Source organism: Alosa pseudoharengus, unplaced genomic scaffold (assembly GCF_046254945.1).
Source record: "Alosa pseudoharengus isolate Yale_2024_CS ecotype anadromous, Long Island Sound unplaced genomic scaffold, YU_APseudo_1.1 YU_APseudo_1.1_scf_7, whole genome shotgun sequence".
In the NCBI taxonomy this organism is placed as follows: Eukaryota; Metazoa; Chordata; class Actinopteri; order Clupeiformes; family Clupeidae; genus Alosa; species Alosa pseudoharengus.
Window position 1 is genome coordinate 34220871 of NW_027468859.1, and position 20075 is coordinate 34240945.

Genomic DNA, 20075 nt, shown 5'->3' on the forward strand with positions numbered 1-20075 from the left:
GCTATTTAATGGCCAGAGCACTGTGTGTTATAGAAACTTAAATATGTTTCTTAAAATCTATGCTAATAAGATATTCTAAAACCTTCAAAGGTGGGACCTTACTAAAAACATCAGCTATAGAATTTTGATGATAAAATTGTTGTCTTTTGGTTTTCAAGGCAGGGCAACAGATCAAAATATGTCTCACTGACAGGGGTGTTTTGCAAAATTGGCATGACAGGTTTAGGAACACACACAGAGACCCATGCAGGATGCTACCTCATTAGTACTACAGTCATGTGCTGTAGTACAAGTCTTTACTTGTCATGTAAAAAAGAGCAATACATTCTCCATCAGAGCAGTGCTGTGCTGGAACATCACCTGTAGGTGCAGCTGATGGTTTTGAAAGGTGGACAGGCCAGAGCCGTGTGCCACTCAAACATGTATGTGCAGTCAGGGGTCTCCTTCATGTACTCTGGCTTCCCCTGCAGAGGCAAGAGAATCACACAGACAATCACGATCACGGCAAGAATTCTGGGCCAATAAATAACCTGCAGAAGCAACAACTGGGCACCACTAGTACATATTGATCAATGGAGGACCATCTTGTCCTATTTTCAGTATCTGTGTGTGTAGGTGTGTGTGTGAAGGGGAGCAATGAAGTGCATAACTGACTCAAGCTGGGCAGACACTGCGCCTATTCCAAGATCAAATTCAAGCAATTTTCAAGCATTTTCAAGGTCAATTTTCAAGCTTTTCCAGTTAAGCGGTGGCAAATTACATATTATACCAATACACTAACTTAAAAAATATTTTTACTTTAATTTATTACATTAAGAGATTTGTTTTAACAAACACAATTGTGTTTCTGTGAGCTCAAACTAATGTTAAGACTGGCTCTTTCATGACAGTCAAGACTGATGATGTCTCTTCCTTGCCTACAACGGCATGCAGACAGGCCTACAGTACATCTGTTATCATGAGCTACCAACCAGTAGGCTAGCAATGCGGAGATGTGACGTTGGGTGACGTGAAGGTGACTGAGTTGTCATATAACTTGACAAATTTAACTTCTTGCCAAAGGGCACGACATGCACATATGTACAATGCCCTTTCCACTTGTAGGGCCAATAATTAAATGGCTAGCATTAAACCACAAAACTGAGCTGAAGTTTGAGACATGAGGAAGGCCGTAGCCCGGATTCAAATACCAAGGTCAGCGGTGTTGATAGAAATGTTGAGCGAAAACTGAGTCATAATTCGCACAGCGTTTGCTTTGAGACAACTGAGTTTCCCCGTCATGAGTTGGCTGGGTATAAGAGTGACTCACCACGGTCTCGCTGTGGTCACAAGTGAAAAGGATGGCAGTGGATCGCTCATAAATCTTGTGGCACTTCTCCCCCTGGGTGTAGTTGATCATGATGAGTCCGTCCTCATATGTCAGGTTTTGCGTAGCAAGGCCTGGGCCAAAGTACAAAGTGTAGCTTCAATAACAGAAGCAGTGTGTGTGTGTGTGTGTGGGGGGGGGGTGGTGGAGGGGGGACATAGGCTGTGGGTATTGAAGTAAAGTTAAAATATTTTGCACAAATGTCATTGTTGAAACCTAAAACGAAATTGATCAAACTGAAACCATTACAACCGCTAGTGAGGGGAAAACGAATGCCACCACACAGGAAGCGGAAGGTTTTACTTACCGGCAATTCTGTGAGAGGAACCTTCAACTTGACAGGAAGCAACTGCACCTCCTGCCTCTTTGTGCTTGCACACCCCAGTATTCAGACCACCACACACGGCGAAGTGGTACTCATACTTGTCAATCTTGACTTCGTAGTCCTGTCCACTCAGGGAGCTCAAGTCAAACACGTGGCTACTTCTTGGATCCTGGACTTTACAGTTTTCACCTGAAAGTGTGTAGTGCAACACAAAAAAGTTTTACATCCACAAAAGAGATACAACAACAACAACAACAACTTGCATGCAGTGCTTTATCTACACAATGAAATTGCTTTTACAGGAAAGGCAGAAGCTCACTAACCACCACCACCAATGTGTAGCACCCATCTGGGTGGTGCACGGAAGCCATTGTGCACCAGAACGCTCACCACACACCAGCTTGAGGTGGAACGTGAGGGAATGAATGAAATGAGTCAATTATACTGGGGATGATCAGTGGGCCATAGTGCATGAGTTAGGCTGGGAATTTAGCCAGAACACTGGGGAACTCCCTACTCTTTGCAATAAGTGCCATCACTGCCATGGGATTCTTTGGTGACCACAATGAGTCAGGACCTCGGTTTAACATCTCCTCTGAGGGTCGGCACTGTGGGGCACTGGGGCATTGTGGCCGAATTCTGGCCAGAGGGAAGAGTGCCACCTACGAGCCCCCCACCAACACCACTTCCAGCAGCAACTTAATTTTCCAAGACGGTTTCCCAGCCAGGTACTAACCCAGCCCACACCTGCTTAGCTCCAGTAGTTCAGCAGAGACAGGGTCTCCGTTGGTCTGGCTGATAGGCGGTGATGTGAAATGTTTGTTAAAACGGTGGTGCCATACCCTGTACTCTCTGGACAGGACAAGCCTCAGATGTTCTCCAGATGAAGACATATTCACAGCCAGTCTTGTGTTCAAAAATGGGTGAACCCTATAGGCATTGAGAGAAAATGAAAACAATCCAGTTAGTAAGAGAATTCTGCCTCCTGCTGGCATCTTGCTGCAATAACACTTTACTACATACTAATCAGTTACCTAAAACCAGCCAAGCTCTGTGGTCATAGGAAAGCCATTAAAAAGGGAAGAATCATAATTGTTCCATATCTGAAGGACATACTTTTCCAGAATAAATCCAAGAAATCCCAACACACACACACACCCCTTATATATTATATATTATTATTATATATATATATATATATATATATATATATATATATATGTTATGTAAGGGATAATGTATAGAACGCCGGTCATTATTGGGAAAATAAGTCCCGACAGGGCGAACCGGTCTTGTTCCGCCTTGAAGGGACTTATTTTCCCAATAATGACCGGCGTTCTACACATTATTCCGCTTATTACACGGCTACTTGCCAAAACGAAACAATAAACTGACTCTTTAGCCTACTGTACATAGCCTAGGCTATAGCCCACACATGGGCAACATACGGCCTGCGGGCCACATCCGGCCCGTGGGCTTTCCCTGACCGGCCCGCGTGAGGTCCGTGAAAAAACAGTAGTCAAGAGCCTAGCATAGAGATAATGCACGCAAATCAATATCGTTGCTTTTAATTATTTGAAAGCGACTGCTATTTGTACGCCCGCGGTCTGTTATACTTAGCAACGGTCTGTTATTGAGAATTAGCAGACCACCGAACATTGGGAAGGACCATTCAAATGAATGGAGCATTCTGCAGCACTCTGAAGAGCCGTGTTATAAATAGATTTATAAACCTTTGATCTATACATCAAAGGTTTTAGGTCATAAAAATCAAAATTGTTCTGCATCTTGACGTGTTGCCAGGACACCAACCGTATGGACCACAGAGCATAGCACAAAACCAATACGTCTAACAAGGCGAAAACGCAGAAAGGCTAGATTCAGCGCTAGCTATCAAGGTAATCTCTCTGATCTAGAAAATATGATTAGACAAATTAGGAAAGAAACTGACCAGGAATTGAATCGTAATGTTAAACCAATTACTTTGCAACCTACTCTTGAATTAAGATCACCTGAAAGCGTGGAAGTGAATGAATGTGTTGAAGCAGATGTTGAACAATGTGCAGGATTATTAAACCAGATTACCCTGACCTCAGAAATACTTGATGATTATTGAATATGAATAAAAGAATGGAAAATGAACCATAACTGCAAACAATGACCTCATAATAAATAATAAAGTGCGATGAATGAAATGTATCATTACAAGTATTTTAGTAGCATGACTTTGTAAAGTCTAGGGAGTTATGTATGTAAAAGAATTGTATGTCTCAAAACTGTGAAATGAGTAAAGTGCCTTAAACTGTTTAAATGAATGTATTCAGATTGCATTGTGTGAAGGTTAATGCCATAAGTGTTTGTAACCTGTAAGAATGTAATCGATCTCTTGATGACTGTAAAGTGTATGTTGCTAAATGTAATGTGTCACATGGATAATAGCCATTGAATGTAAACTGTTTGTGTAACCTCTGGAAACTATCTGTAAACCTGAATGTAATGTATCATCTCCAAAATGTAACCCGGAGAAGGATGTGAATGCGTGTCATTTTAAATAGTTGGTTAAGATCAGTGACTTCTAGAATGTATTAGCAATTGTGAGAATATTCCCAGCTATATTCCCAAGCTGCCGTGAGAATATTCCCAGCTATGTTCCCAGCTAACGTGAGAATATTCCCAGCCCTCGTGGGAACCTTCTAGAAGGTTCTAAACTGTCGTGGGAAAGATTGATTTGCCTTAGGAATGTGTGGGGGAGGACAAGTCTACCTAGTATAAATAAGGGTCGAACTAAATGATCGGGGCTGCTTCTTCTTTTTTTCCTTCCTTCAACTCGCTGGGTTTTTGCTTTATGATGTCGCGTGTGGTTGTTAGAATTCGTCCTCCGAAATTCGTTGAGAAGCAAAGTGTTGGACGTCGTGCCAGGCTGAGTCGCGGACCGAAACTCTGTGGAACCTGTTGCAGATATCAGACCTGCTACTCCGACAGAGAGTGACTGCAGAAGACAATCAGCTGACTTTTTCCCTTTTTTGAGGACTTACTTTTTTCCCTTATATTCTTCCATTAGTGGATTTACTATTTTCCTATTTTGTGGATTTACTCTTTTTACATTTTCTACAACATTGTAACCTGCAAGTGGATATTACGCCGCATTTTGTTATCATCTCCAAAGTGCTGAAAAGTAAAGAACTTATTTAACCTTGGCATCTAATTCTTCAAGCAGTATTTTTGTCTTTTCTTGGTCTTTCTACGAATTCCAGCAGGAGGGTAAGATAACTTGTCTCTTCTGTGGTTATTCATCTGTCTTTTCTAAGACTTGGGTCAGCGTGACTTTATACTGAAGGACGGTAAGAAGGTCTCCACTCTTATAAAACCTGAGCAAGAAGTAGCCTATAACCTGTGTCTCTAGATAAACTCTAGGGTCAAACATCTTCGCACGTTAGCCAACTGTTCGAGACCTAGGCGTAGTCGCTCCTTAGTTCATAAACATCTCAATAAGTCCACCACGGAAGCCTGATCAACTTCCAAGGGGGATATTTAAAATAGGAGCTTTAGGTTATCTGCGCCGCAGAGGGAAGTCGTGCGACTGCACTCGACAGTAGGTCCCTGCTATCTACAAATAACTTCAAGGGAGTTTTCGTAGGTTTTAACTGCTTAGGCCTGGGGTTACGTCTGAGAAACGGCTGACGTTGACTAGGTTCTGGGGGTTACCTGCAGGGGGCAACACAATCTGAAGGACATACTTTTTAAAATCCAGAAAAAATATTAATATCCTTTCTAATGGTACTTAGCTTGGGTATCTAGATAGATAGATAGATAGATAGATAGATAGATAGATAGATAGATACTTTATTGATCCCCAGGGGAAATTCAAGAAGGTCTATAAATTAAACTAAGCTTGATTTCATGTAAAATTCATGCATAATGGACAGCATTTCATAAAAAAGGAAAATCTTCCAATCTTGATCAGTGCTGTGTGTGTGTGTGTGTGTGTGTGTGTGTGTTTTAGACGTGCACTCACGAGGCTGTCGTCACAGATGAAGATGATGCGTGTAGAGTGGCGTCCCTCTGTGCCGCAGGGGTCTCCCCCCCGGTAGACGATGCTGACGGAGCCATCGGACGCTGGTTGAGGGCTGGACTGCACGTAGCCCAGGTTTAGCCCTCGGCCGTTAATGATGGCACACGCACCCAATGCTCCACCTGCCAACCACAGCAGCAGCAGTCAGAGGTGATCACACATAGAACCTTTTTTTTTCTGCTTGAAGACTCACTAATTGAGACAGACTAAAGCCATAGATGAGTAAACATCATAACCAATGGTACACAAAAAACTGACTAGGTAATGAAAGAACTCCATTAGAATCCATTAGCAATAGATTTCAGTACACTTGTCAGATACTTGTGGTATCTGGTTAACAGTGCAGTTGTTTGCGCACTGGTACATTTTCAACTGAGATCACTAGAGAAGGTCCTTCTCACCAGGGCAGCCCTCCACACGAGGTAGAGGCTTGCACACACTGAGGAAGAACTTCTGAGACTTGGCCTGGTCAGAGGTGTCGATGGGCTTGTACGGCGTGTTGTCCTGGCTCAGGTCACTCAGGTCATACTCGTTTCCATGGGAATCTGAGAAAAACAAAGAGAGCGGTCAGAGACGAGAACCTTGTATAGTAAGTAAGTATAAGTATATATACTTTTTTGATCCCGTGAGGGAAATTTGGTCTCTGCATTTATCCCAATCCGTGAATTAGTGAAACACACACAGCACACAGTGAGGTGATGCACACATTAATCCGGCGCAGTGAGCTGCCTGCATCAACAGCGGCGCTCGGGGAGCAGTGAGGGGTTAGGTGGCTTGCTCAAGGGCACTTCAGCCGTGCCTACTGGTCGGGGTTCGAACCGGCAACCCTCCGGTTACAAGTCCGAAGTGCTAACCAGTAGGCCAGGGCTGCCCACAGTTGTCAGACACGACAACTCTTGCCATCGAAGGGAGAGGGAGCGAGCAGTGTGGGGAACGAGCAGTGTGTGGGGAACGAGCTGTGTGTGGGGAACGAGCAGTGTGGGGAACTCACCGATGACCTGGCAGTCGACCGTGGCGGGCGCGCAGGCCAGGGGGGTGGCGAACTCAAAGAACACATCGTGGGCGCCCGTGCCCATCTCCGCCTTCACCAACTTCAGGGAGCCCGCGGAGTCCGCATCACACACAAAACTAATGGTGAAGGTGTTCCTGATGCCTACAGGCCAAACAGAGAACAGAGACACAAGAACACTTCAGAACAGGTGACCAACAAGGTCAAACTGTTGTTGTATTGGATTCCTCTGAACATGAATGTTTGCTGCCACCAGCTATAAAAAAATCAAAAAAAAAACATCAAAGCATCTTTATCCAGGTAATTTAATTAGACCGAAGACCTGTGTTCACCTCACCTGTGCTTTCATCCATGTCTCCTTTGTAGGTGAGTTTGAGTTGGCCCTCGGTGGAGAACTCCAGGGACTTCTCCGCGCCCACCTGTCCAATCGGCTTGCCTTTGTCCAGCTCACACCCGGCCGCCTCAGCACCTTCCTCAGTCCCACAGTCGGGGGCCGCACCACAGATATTCAGCTGAGGGGACAACGGCCACAAGATCACCCCCGACACACACATACAGTACACACACACTTACAACTTTCTTTTCACAGGGAAAATGGGAAAATAAGGAAGAAGATGTAGTAGCGGAATCTGCGATTGAGAGCAGGCGCTATCAGTCTTACCTTGAAAGTTCTGCCAATGCCTTCTGCTTTGTAACCCGTTTTAGTGGCCAGAGGGTGTAGGTCAAATACAAAGCCTGTGTTTGGGTCTGTGATGGTACACGTCTGCCAACCACAAAAAACACAATGCCTGAGCACAGAGCAGCACAACGGCACCGACTGGGTGAGAGGAGACCAAAGACTATGAGCAGTCAACAAAGCACTGACTAAGATAAAAAGAGGGGGCTTTAGCACACTGATAGCTGCAGTCTTTTAATTCAGTGGAAACAAACACTTAACTACCAAAGCCATGGCTGTTAGGCTGGGGGGGGGGGGGGCAGAATGAGTCACCTGGTTTGAGTCTTTGGCACTCTCAATGGCACAGGCTGCTTTGGTGTGCCATATGAAATCAGCTGTGCAGTTCTTGTTGGAGAGGAAGCGGGGGCCCGAGGACTGTAACAAAAACAAAAGAAGAAACGAATCAGTGAGACCTCAGCATCGGCCGACCAGTACGGAGTGGCTCATTAAAAGTTGTGGGCCTGCTCCTCACCAGGGCTCCCCAGGCGCAGACCAGGCGGATGCGGGTGGTGTACGTGGTTTTCAAGCCGTCTGATTCACACACAGAGCCATCCGTGTACTCCAGAAGCAGGTGGCCCGTCTGTAGGATGGTCGGGCCTTTCTTGGCAACACCCATATTGCTGATGGATACTTTCTCAGTCCCCTAAATGGAAAAAAAACAAATAAAACCAAACTTGACAACCAATCACTGTGAGCAATATCCTAATTACATACAGAAAGGTTTCGTTCTGTCCTTTAAACTCTACTGTTTTTCAGGGTTCCCACTCATAAGTCAAATGTAAAATTCCATGACTTTTCCCTGACAAAAAAACCTTAATTTCCACGACATATAATGAATGGTACAATATACTGACCAAAGATTTCAGAGCAGCCGCGAAGTGTTCAAAAAGCTTTGACTTTTTTTAGAATCGAAGATGAATAAATAGGGATTGAATAAACAAAGCTGGGCCAACCACAACCACTCAAGCAAGCAGTGAAGCTAATAAATAGGCTACACAGCAATTCTGTGAGGAAAGATATTTGTATTGCAGCAAGTACATTTTAAACTGCTATAAAAAGAAATTGTCTGATATTCCATGATTTTACCCCAAATATGAATAGACATTATCAAAATGCCATGATATTCCAGAAATGACAAGACCTGTGGGAACCCTGCTTTTTATTTGTGTGAGTGTTGGGGGTGGGGAAGGGTGACTGACCGTCTCGTAGGTCATCTCACAGACAGAGGCAGCACGGTCACAGCCTGGCGCGCCTCGCAGTGGACGGCACACGTTGATGTAGTACTTCCTGCGGTTCAAGAGATCCATGCCCTCCCAGTTCGGGCCAGACTTGGACAGACTGTGGGAAAGAGAGAGCAAGCTTGGGGTCAAAGTTCAAACCAATAGAGAACTCTGCAGCAGACTCTACAGCTGTACTAAAAGCTGAAGAAGATTTCAAGCGTGTGAATTACTACACCGTGATTCAACATGTGCAGAGCAGCACATTTATTTTCAGATGCCTGCTTAGCTTAGCAAAACTGCAATAAATAGCAGAGTGATTTATGAGTCAAGGCAAACATTCAACTACTCTGGAGCACACGTTCCAAGTCACAATGTGTGAACAATTTTCAGCCTCTCTATGTTTTAACAAACTTTGTTTTCCTTCCCAATTTGAGTGTTTGTCAGTAAAGAGCAGTGGCTGAGAGGCTTACCTGGACAGGTCATACTGCTGGAGGGTGATGGGGTCTGTTACCAGACACTCCCCGGGCCTCTCCGGGCATGCCAGGGAAGTGTACCACCTGAAGTTGTAGGTGAACTCGTCCTCCGCCTGTTAAGGTCAAAAGACGCTGAGCATGAGAAAACTATACAGAAGCAACTAACCTAACTTCTAAACATTCAAAAGGACACCTGTCCTTCAGAGTAGTATGCGTTGGTCTCGAACTTGCAAATGTTACATTTTCATGAGCCAGTATGTTTGCTAAGGCAATAGCATCTGGTCTTACTTACTGATTTGCTGAAGCAAAACAGAGATAGATAGATAGATAGATATTTTATTGATCCCCAGGGGAAATTCAAGGCATGATCTGACTGATCTCAGACTAAAGCATTAGGCAATGTGATACATTTCTGCCAAAATGTTCAAGAGAAAAACAGCTCATATAATAGTAACATTGTGGTAATACAAAGTTAAACGTAGGTCTGCCCGTGACGCAAGGGTTTTATGAGGAAGTCTTTGAAGTGAGTGTGAACTGCATGACGCTCCTGCGCCAGATGGTTTACCTGGAACTCTGGTTTGCCCGTGCCTGCCTGCCGGTCACACAGGAAGGAGATGAGGGTGGAGCGGCGGATGTGCTGGGGGTTGTTGTAGGTGGAGCCGTTCTTGTACATGAGCTGGATCATGCCGTCGTAGTAGGACAGCTTGCTATTGAACTCGCCCAGACTCCAGCCGCTTTTAGCACTGCAAACAAACGTGAGAGGCATGAGATCAGAATTATTGCCAGTAATCTACTTTCAGATGAGTGCGAGTACTCACACACGCACACACATGCATTCATGATTAATGCCACGTACGCACACACTCACACACACTCGCAAATCTCAAAATCTTCTGCAGACATCACTGATGGCTCTGAACTGAGCCAAATCAATTTAGTGATGTCCAGTGAGACCTGTGTGTTGTAAAAGTGGGGGTGACGTACATTAGAGCTGGTCAGACATTGCAGCAGAATCGACAGCTTTATGAAAATGAGGAACAGGACTTCACCTTTTTTCCAACTGACAGGCCCCTGACTTGGAAGGACACTTCTCATGAGTGACCTCCTCACATACATTGATGAGGTAATTATACTTCTCCCCAGTCACGCTGTATTGCTCTTTATTGGCCTTGCGCAGAGGTGTTAAATCAAAGGAGAAGCCTGAGCGAGATGGAGAAAGGATAGAAGAAAGTCAAGGGGCGCAAACCAGCCATCATGGCTAACAGAACTCAAAAATCGTTCAATATGTTACAGCTGAAAAATTAAATATTTGTTGAGTAATTTGAATTATGTATGAGATATTTTGAGTTATTTAAAAATACATTGTCAATTGTTTGCCGTTTCACGTGACAAAGAGCTGACCTGCTTGTGGGTCGGACACCTTGCAGCCCTCTCCCTCAGTCTTGGAGAGGACGCAGGCTGCCGCGGTGTGCCACTCCAGCTCATAAATACACTCATCGCTCGACACACTCCGCACAACTGGGGCGCTCTCCAAATCTCCTACGTACACACAACACCACAACAACCACATAAACGTCTAGAACTTCTAACAGGTACAACTAGAACATGTGTACTATAGTCTTATATATATATATATATATATATTGTTTGGGCTTTTTGCCTTTATTTGTATAGGACAGTGAAGAGTGAGACAGGAAGTAAGTGGGAGAGAGAGATGGGGTGGGAACGGGATATGACCACAGGTCAGATTCAAACCGTATATGGTATGTGCGCTGTAGCCTGTTGTGCCACAGCGCCCCCCGTGTACTATAGTCTTATCATAGCAATGCTCAGACGGCCATAAACCATTGATAATTAATCTGATATGAAGTTAAAATCAACTTGAACCTGGCTTGCATTTCAGGGAGATGATGGTCCTCGTCTTGATGTTCTTCCTGCAGACATCTCCCTCGGTGTAGATGAGGCGAATGCTGTTGCCATCCATCTGAGGTGCAGACAAGAAGCTGCCCAGGCTTTTGGGTTTGCCATCTTTGCCTGAGATAGACGGAACACAAAGAAAAATCAGCACTCTTGGACAGCCAGGAAATATGGTTTCATTGCCCAAAACACACTTATACCACTCAAGTCAAATGTAAAATTCCATGACTTGACAAAAACCCTGAATTTCCATAACCTACTATATAATGAATGGTACAATATACCGACCAATGATTTCAGAGCACCCATATAGCGTTCAAGAATATTTTACTGATAAAATTCCCTGACTTTCCATGTCTGGAATAGACTTTCTAAAACTCCATGATATTCCAGAAATTCCATGACACTTGGGATCCCTGCTTATACAGTATCAGCGCGCTTCCATCGCTGAAAGAGCCTTCCTGTTCAGATGGTCTCACAGGACAAGGCTACATTCAAAGATTGTTAAGGCGGAGCAAGATACTTCGTCGTAGTTCATGTCTATGGGCGCGAAATGGGGATCGAATCCTGTCTGCATAAAGAGGCGTGTCGATGACGTATTGATGAGCGTACGTTGCAAACCGTCAACAGCAGCGGCATAAATAACCGGCGCACACCTGATATAAAGTCGATTTTCTCCAGACTGGAATGCTCAAAAATGCTAAAAATGTACCTGAAATGTTCACAAGGGTTTGAGGATCATGAAAACGTGCCCAAAATTCACATTCCTAACTCTATAGAACTAAGACCTTAGCATATGTGGTAAAATTCTGAGCTATGCCCATAGACTTCAATGGAGCAGTCGCTGCCTCTGCTCTGCATAAAGGGGGATTTTGCCCCCCCCCCCCCCCCCCCCCCCCTCGTGCGATCCGGGTTCCCGGAAGTGGCTCCTGATGAAGTATCTTGCTCCGCCTTAACAATCTTTGCTACATTGTTGGGTGCACTCACTGATGGCACAGACTGCAGCCTCATCTGGGCAGCCTGTCAGCGCCCCCTGCTGGAGGACTTTGTGACACATGTTGAGGTAAATGCGCTTCCGGTCAGACCCCGCAGCACTGGCGTCCACTGCCTCCCAGTTCTGAAGAGTTTCTGATTCTGGAACGACACTCACCATTAAACACGCGTGACCAAGAGCATCAGTCTAATGATCTATTCTAACAAACTATGACACTCACAAAACGCCATTGAAACAAGCACGTAAACACAAAACACACAATTTCTTCTTCTAATAGTCTTACCAGGGAATCGAGTGAGGGGAGAGAGGTCATATCGCTTCTTGCCCGATGTGACGCGGCAGAGAAGGTCTTCTTTCTCCTTGACGCAGGCATAAGCAGTGTACCACTCAAAATAATATGTGCAGTCAGTCTCTCCAGTGAACACCGGGAAGCCTTTGCCATCATTTTCTACAAAAGGGCAACAACTCCCCATCAATCAAATTTACTCTGACAACATACAGACAAAAATATTCTCTACCTGCAAGTGATTTGTTAGAATAGACATTTTTTATCTGTTTAGTAGAAAGAAATAGACAACACAAACCAACACACCTGCGGTTTCATTGCACTCAAAGTTGATGATGGTCATTCTCTGAAAGCCAGAGGTACACCTGTTGCCCCCCGGGTAGGTTAATGTGAGGTCACCATCTGAGTATCTACAGTACATCACAAACACACACACAGAGAAATGAATACAGTGTAATTTGATAAAACTGTAGTGGATAGCTGTAACATCCAAGACTGTTAAGCAATAACAGCTGTATCAGCCATGACAATTGCTTTGGTAACCGTAACAGAGAGGCTGAGAAAAATACTAGCTTTGGAAAAGTCAGAAAAGACAGCGTCCAATTAGCCTAGCCATGGGCACACGGCCTTCAGGTAGAACCTGTATATATAGTATATAAGTATAAGTATATATACTCTTTTGATCCCGTGAGGGAAATTTGGTCTCTGCATTTATCCCAATCCGTGAATTAGTGAAACACACTCAGCACACAGTGAACACACAGTGAGGTGAAGCACACACTAATCCCAGCGCAGTCAGCTGCCTGCAACAGCAACAGCAGCGGCGCTCGGTGAGCAGTGAGGGGTTAGGTGCCTTGCTCAAGGGCACTTCAGCCGCTTTCTACTGGTCGGGGTTCGAACCGGCAACCCTCCGGTCACAAGTCCGAAGCGCTAACCAGTAGGCCACGGCTGCCCTTAAAACACCATGAGGAGAGAAAGGAGCACCTGAGGGTTTGGTTTTTGTATCTCCCAGCGACCTTCTTCATGTCTGCGTTCTCCTTCACCTGGCAGGCAGAAATGAAGCCTTTCTCGTCCTTACAGATCCCAGCGCTGATCTCCCCACACACGTTCAGATAGTAGATGTAGCCATCTCGGCCCTCGCTGCTCTTAGTGTGGTACGGGTCGTCCGCATCTGTCCAGAAAAGATGTCATGTAAACATTAGCTCCAAGACAGGGGTCCTAATATTTCATTGGGTGGGATGAGATGGACTGCACAACATGGGTGGGTAATGCTTTCTAGTAAGGATTCTAAGAAAAACAATAGGTACAGAAGACATTCTTAAGCTAGTAGACTTTACGTAAGGGATAATGTATAGAACGCCGGTCATTATTGGGAAAATAAGTCCCGACAGGGCGAACCGGACCCCGACGCGCCAGCGGAGGAAAATAAGTCCCGACAGGGCGAACCGGACCCTGACGCGCCAGCGGAGGGGTCTTGCTTCGCCCTGAAGGGACTTATTATCCCAATAATGACCGGTGTTCTATACATTATCCGGCTTATTATACGACTACTTGCCAAAACGAAAAAATAAACTCCACGATATGTCTCTTTACACTTATTTGTTATTTGTTTCGTCGTGGCTTTTGCTGAGAAACAAATAGTTCGCAACACACGCTGAACTTGAATCAAACATTCTTTAGAACACAGCTGATCAACCGTCTGCTTTCACTTTTGAATGAAGTTCCAATGCAAGAAGTGACCGGACTACTTGCGGAGTGATATGAAAAACTTAAATCAGCAGCACAAAACCCGTTGCCATGTTTGCAGCGGTAATTTCATGAAAATATTTTACCGTAGAACGTTGGGAAATCCCATTCAAATCAATGGAGCGTTCTACTAGCATTGTGAAGAGCCGTATAATAATAGTTTATAACTCCCAGCATCATAATTTGACATTTAGTTTACATCATCAGGCTGTTAACATGTGTAAGCTCATTCTGGTGAAGGTTTTGTAATCTTGGCTGACTGGTTGGTTGATTAGCAATGCCGACTGGTGGTGGTCAGTAGGACTCACGGCCAAGGGTAAGGTGGGTGAGGTCGATGGAGATGTCGTGCTGTTCATTGGTCAGTTTGCATGAGTGGCTCTCCAGGTAGTCCCTGTGGCAGGCATACTCAGTCACCCACTCAATCTCATAGCGGCAGTTGGTTTTGGCAGTCATCTTTGGAACACTGCCCTAGAAGAGCAAGCAGAGAAAATCCAATGAGAAAAGGGAAACACAAATGATTAAGAAATACACATTACGCAACTACTTGTACACATTATACAACTCCTTGTACAGGCCATTGTCCTCACGCCTTGACTACTGTAACACTTATCTAACTGCCTCCCATGCCTGCCGAGTGAACCCCTTAAAGATTTTCCTGTTTATCTGATCTACCTTCCTGCTCCTGAGGTCCAGAGCATAAATGATAATCTGTACAAATAATCTTTTACAAACTCATTTCTAGTTACATTTGTGGATATTTGCAGTAGTCAGAAAACTCATTCTGAGTGTTATTATGAAACGTACTTTTAGACAACAATTAGGGATTTGATTCGTACATAAAACAGAAAGCATAATGCAATTACCTCCTGCCTGCCTGATGGACAGATGAAAGTGATGGTGACAGCAGGCTTATGTCCATCACAGAACTCCGGGATAATGTGTGAGTCTTCATATCTGAGCTTCAATCTGAAAGCAACAGTTAGATCGATAAATCAACAGACTGCTAATTCTGAAGAACAAAAATAATTGCACTTTTTGCACACATAAAAAAAAAAGTTTCATTTGTTCCACCAAACCAAAAAGAACCCTAAATGGACATGTGGAAGATATGTAGTATAACAAGTAGTGGACACTCAAAGCATACATGGACACAAACATTATCAGCAAGGAACCAGGGGCCTCATGTACAAAACTTGCGTACGCACAAAAATTTGCCATCTTTCACGCTCACGGTTGGATGTATCAAGAGTTTATTCGCATGAGAATGTGCATTCTGTCTGTTGTATGCACATTTTCAATGTTGGTGACACTTAGGCAATGCAGCGCCACAACATTGGTTGATCACGAGTCTAGGCCTTTATTTGCACAGTCTATTGTGAAACAGTAAATTGTGGGTTATTAAAAATGATAACACTTCAAGGTAGGTCTATGTTTCTAGATACATGGACATGCAACATGTGCAAATACTGCTAAGCTATGCAACAGCCTACAGCCTCTATAATGACCACTGTAGCCTTATTAGAGGATATCAAGAATTAAAAGGGAATGTGAAACCTATTTTGAAACAGCGCCAATATTTAGATCCATGGCTGTTGATGACTGTTGATGCTTATCAAACATTTCAGATTTTAAATTCACGCATTTGCCCATGCCTTGAACATTTGCCAGTCGTGTTTCCCTTCATATCTCCGATTTTTTTATAAAAACTAAGTAGGCTACTTACCACAGGGAATTTACATTTATTGTCAACAGGGTAGCCTATTCCAGTGAGAAATGGCAGTAGCCTATGGGACAGGATCATCCAAGTATATACTTAGCTATGGCCTGACTAATAAGCTCGAGTTGCAGCTATTTGACTTAGTGTGATTGACTGCATTCTTTGACTTTCCTGGAGTAAGCATTTGCATTATTGTCACACTTTTGGGCAAATTATAGGAACATGATCCAGAAATCGCAATGTTGTGGCAAGATGGCCACGATCAACTTTGTTTATTCTACTTTGGGTGCGTGATGTGTGGTCTCTTTCTTGAACACAACTGATTTGATGACTTTTTAATTAATGCGGTTATGCAAAATTGTTATGTCCAAATCCCCATCAAACCCTGTTATGCAAATCCGGTCACCTACTTGCACACTGACCAGAGGTCTGTGCTCTCAAGTGGCCTTATAGTTAGCATATTAAAATGAGTATGATTTAGGGTGGAGTGTAGTGCATGCATGTGCACTTAATTTCACATTAATTGGGATGAAAGGCTGGGTGGAATGCTGTGTACACCAGGCTTGGAATTTCACCATTCTGGGGGCAAGGCCACTTGGCCTTCAGTTGGGCATATTTGGTGGGGGGCACAAAGGCCACATGTCAGGGCACCAAGGCCAAAGTTAACTAAGAGTTGTAGGCTATAAAAATGATCAAAGTTCACTGCAGTAGACCTGCATCACTGTATGAAACATTACAAAAAACATGAAACATGACATATTACATAGAACTGTAAATCATCTGATCATCTAATATTTGCAGATATCTAGGCTATATATAACATTTATTTTATATTTGGCCTGTTATGAAATCATGTATTGAACAATTTAAGCACAGCTCAGCTTTAAGAAACTCAAATAGCCTAGATGCATGCTTAGCATTTTGTGATCATTAAGGCTACTTTCACAAACTCTTAGTCAGCTCACTGTCCTATGATTTACCAATATAGGCGATATTTGTAACATTTATTTTGTATTTGGCCCGTTATAAAATCATGTGGAACAATTTAAACACATTGTAAAACGTAAAGCCCAAATTTGGAGACATCCATGCATGTCGAAATTTACTGCAAATTCAAAACTAGATTACTCTGGAACGGCTAACTGTACAGGGGACTGCTTTACACTTTTGTGTTCGGTAAGGTCTGCTGTTTATTCTGATATATGGTTTGTCATGTGTTAAAAGAAGGGTTCGTGAAGTATTCCACCGAGATGAATGGGTAGGGAGATCATGGGACGCAAAACCTTCAGTAGAATGTATGATTAAATTGAATTATATTATTTACTTTTCTCGCGAACCGTTCAACACAGCAATTATCGGCTAACATCGTTTAAAAGCTGAGTAAAAGCTCTTTCATGTGATACTTGTGATGTCTGTGTGATGAATAGGCTACTTCGCGAGTAGTTCAACTGAGAAGAATGGGTGAATTTGGACGCACTTTCTTTCTTGCGCGGTCACTTTCTCCACTGCGTAAAAGACTAAATTAATTTGCGCTGTGAATGCTAAGATTATTTTGACAGGCCACAGGCTAAATAAAAATCGCTATTAGTAGGACGCAAAGCAGAATATTGAAATAACGGGGCACCAAGGCCACCGTGGCCTGTAAACCTCTGATTTTCAAAGGGGCCTCACGGCCAATGCAAGGGGCTACGACGGCCATGGCCGTCGTGGCCGCCGTGAAATTCCTACCCTGGTGTACACAGTTTCATACATTCTTTTTTTATGCGTAGGCTACTTCCCAGGTTAAGTATGAATTCCACAGAAATCTTTGTACATGAGGCCTCAGGTCTGGTAGTATACATTTAGATGAATAGAACACACACAAATAGAATGCTAGATTGATAACTGATATGATATTGCAGACAGAAAGGCAGGCCATTCAGTATCAGTATCATCCAGCATGCACATTCCAATGAGAGCCAAGAGTTCCACAGTGTCGGTACCTGTCATTGGACAGCAGCTCCAGCTGCTTGGAGGGGATGCCCATGTTATAGGAGGCTCCTTTGGTAGTCAAACAGGCAGCTGAGTCCTCTGGGCATGCCTGTGGACGGTCTGAGGAAAGGAGACATACAAAAACAAATCCTGAGTGACCATCAGCTTAGGAGTGAGATGCATGGGACAGCACAAGGTTAGATAGTGACCAGATGATGGCAGAATACACAAAGCCTGTAGCACTTCATCAGACAATAGCTACTACCACCCGACAAGAAGGGCTGGGGCCCGAAACGTCACATGTGGTGATATAGCCTACCATTAAAAAAACGCTAAGGAGTTGATTCTGGTGTGCGGACTTTACGTTCTTTCACATGCTTGTGCTTTCCTGCCCAGCACCCAGTAGTCAACGATCTGGATGTGCGTGCTGCACCCTTGAACTCTTATGCATGTAGCACTTCCTTCCAAAACTCATGCTCTCTTGAAAGAACCATCAATGTGCCGCTCCTACTTTGAACTCTGCTTCACAAACTGTTGTAATTCAGCCAGACGACCTTCAGACATGCAATACACATCTGGCCCTATGAGACTGCATAGATAAAGCTCAGATGTCTTCTTAATTTTCTTTATTCTTTAGTAAAAGGTGCAGAACATTATTAAACTTTGACTAATGTTTCGATGTAGTCATATCTTTATGGACTCTGATGAAGATGTGACTACATCGAAACGTTAGTCAAAGTTTAATAATGTTCTGCACCTTTTACTAAAGAATAAAGAAAATTAAGAAGACATCTGAGCTGCACCGGCGTCTCTCCTTCTCTCTAAAATATCTGTCCTGGCCTGGTTGCACCGGATTGTCGCCAAACGACAGAAGCGCGGAGAACCCTCCTTTGTCTACTGCATAGATAAAGTTGTGGACAGATCAATAGAGATGAGTATGGCGAGCTTTCTGCTTATAGGTTTCCTGTCTATACTTTGACCTCCCGACACATGGTAAACACAAAACATATAATCCAGGTTGCATTAACCAAACTTTGTGGACCTTGCATTTCTTCCTTGTACTTCTTCTCAAAACACTGATATTACTGCTGAGCACATAAGATGACAGCAGAAAAAGAAACTCACTCAAACTGCGGCAAATGTTAATGTAGAAGTCTATGTCATCATCGGAGTCATCAACCAGGTATCCATCAGTGATCTTGATGAGGGGATTCAGGTCGTGCTTCTTCCCATCGGAGTCAAATGCATAGCAGGGCACCTTAAAAACACATTTGTACCAAGCAAACACAATCAGTGCTGGTCTTCCTATAATGATGCTTACAGATGAATGTACACATAAATCTACAAAGGCAGAAAATTACAATTCATTAGACTGTATAGTTTAGAAATCGCTAAATGAGTGTAGGAGATGGTGTGGTACACCAAACTGTGGATTAGATTAGTCAGGCCGACATTTTCCAGGCGTTAGAGAACATTTTAACTGCACTGATAAAGGAAACACCATTTACACAGGCATTCTGTTTGGTGGACAGTCATGCATATTGACAGTGTCTGCGGTGACCTACACAGAACATACATCCAAATCACTTAATTCCTTCGTTTGGTTTTTGGTTGCTTGGTTTATTAGTAACATGTTGTTCAATGCTCAATGGTATAGACATAATAGAACTCATTTCACATATTTAATGCTGATGACTATCCTATCAGATAGGCCTAACAGCTACAGATTTGCCACAGAAACAATCCCTCAGTTCAATAGAAAACCCCCCATAGGTAAGGCATTTATTTGAAAATACACACCATCAGTTTCACTCACCTCTTTGTGGGGCTTGAACTTGTCTATTTTACAAGCTACATATGTCCTCCATTCAAAGTAATGAACACACTCTGATACAGTAACCAATTCTGGAGTTCCCTATAACAAGAAAGCAAAGCAAATAAAAAAGCAAATATGCATCATTAGCTCTATGACACTACTGAGTGTGGTTTCACAGAAGGCTTTTGTTTGCTTAGCTGCAGGTTATACTACTTATGAGAACTTCAAAATGTGGGACTGTGCCACACTTTAACCGTCATTATCACAGCACGGCACCAGGACTGTATGCAACTGCTCAAGATAACTGTTCAAAACAGTTTAGCTGCTTTGAAGAAGTTACGCTGCATGGTTTGTTGTGTGCCTGACGCCTCGTACAGACACGTATGGCTTCCTTTGGAAACCAATTTACCACAAGAATGGAAACTGTTGTTGGTTTTAGATACGGAAC

General features: G+C 43.6%; 1 protein-coding gene across 3 annotated transcripts in view; it reads right to left on the minus strand.

Annotated features, from left to right (window-relative positions):
* Positions 1–20075, minus strand: part of igf2r (insulin-like growth factor 2 receptor) — a 56040-nt gene that overhangs the window by 33229 nt on the left and 2736 nt on the right. For all 3 annotated transcript variants that reach the window (XM_076272560.1, XM_076272558.1, XM_076272561.1), the window contains exons 4-29: positions 19628–19726; positions 18937–19069; positions 17823–17931; positions 14987–15089; positions 14432–14591; positions 13362–13548; positions 12684–12787; positions 12375–12539; positions 12085–12231; positions 11068–11214; positions 10582–10719; positions 10230–10380; positions 9746–9923; positions 9178–9293; positions 8687–8825; positions 7960–8130; positions 7761–7862; positions 7434–7535; positions 7110–7284; positions 6755–6916; positions 6165–6308; positions 5707–5885; positions 2534–2621; positions 1674–1880; positions 1310–1440; positions 361–464 (exon numbers count right to left, since the gene is read on the minus strand). In XM_076272560.1, coding sequence (XP_076128675.1) covers positions 361–464; positions 1310–1440; positions 1674–1880; positions 2534–2621; positions 5707–5885; positions 6165–6308; positions 6755–6916; positions 7110–7284; positions 7434–7535; positions 7761–7862; positions 7960–8130; positions 8687–8825; positions 9178–9293; positions 9746–9923; positions 10230–10380; positions 10582–10719; positions 11068–11214; positions 12085–12231; positions 12375–12539; positions 12684–12787; positions 13362–13548; positions 14432–14591; positions 14987–15089; positions 17823–17931; positions 18937–19069; positions 19628–19726 — 3641 coding nt within the window. The remainder of the gene's footprint in view (positions 1–360; positions 465–1309; positions 1441–1673; positions 1881–2533; positions 2622–5706; positions 5886–6164; positions 6309–6754; positions 6917–7109; positions 7285–7433; positions 7536–7760; positions 7863–7959; positions 8131–8686; positions 8826–9177; positions 9294–9745; positions 9924–10229; positions 10381–10581; positions 10720–11067; positions 11215–12084; positions 12232–12374; positions 12540–12683; positions 12788–13361; positions 13549–14431; positions 14592–14986; positions 15090–17822; positions 17932–18936; positions 19070–19627; positions 19727–20075) is intronic.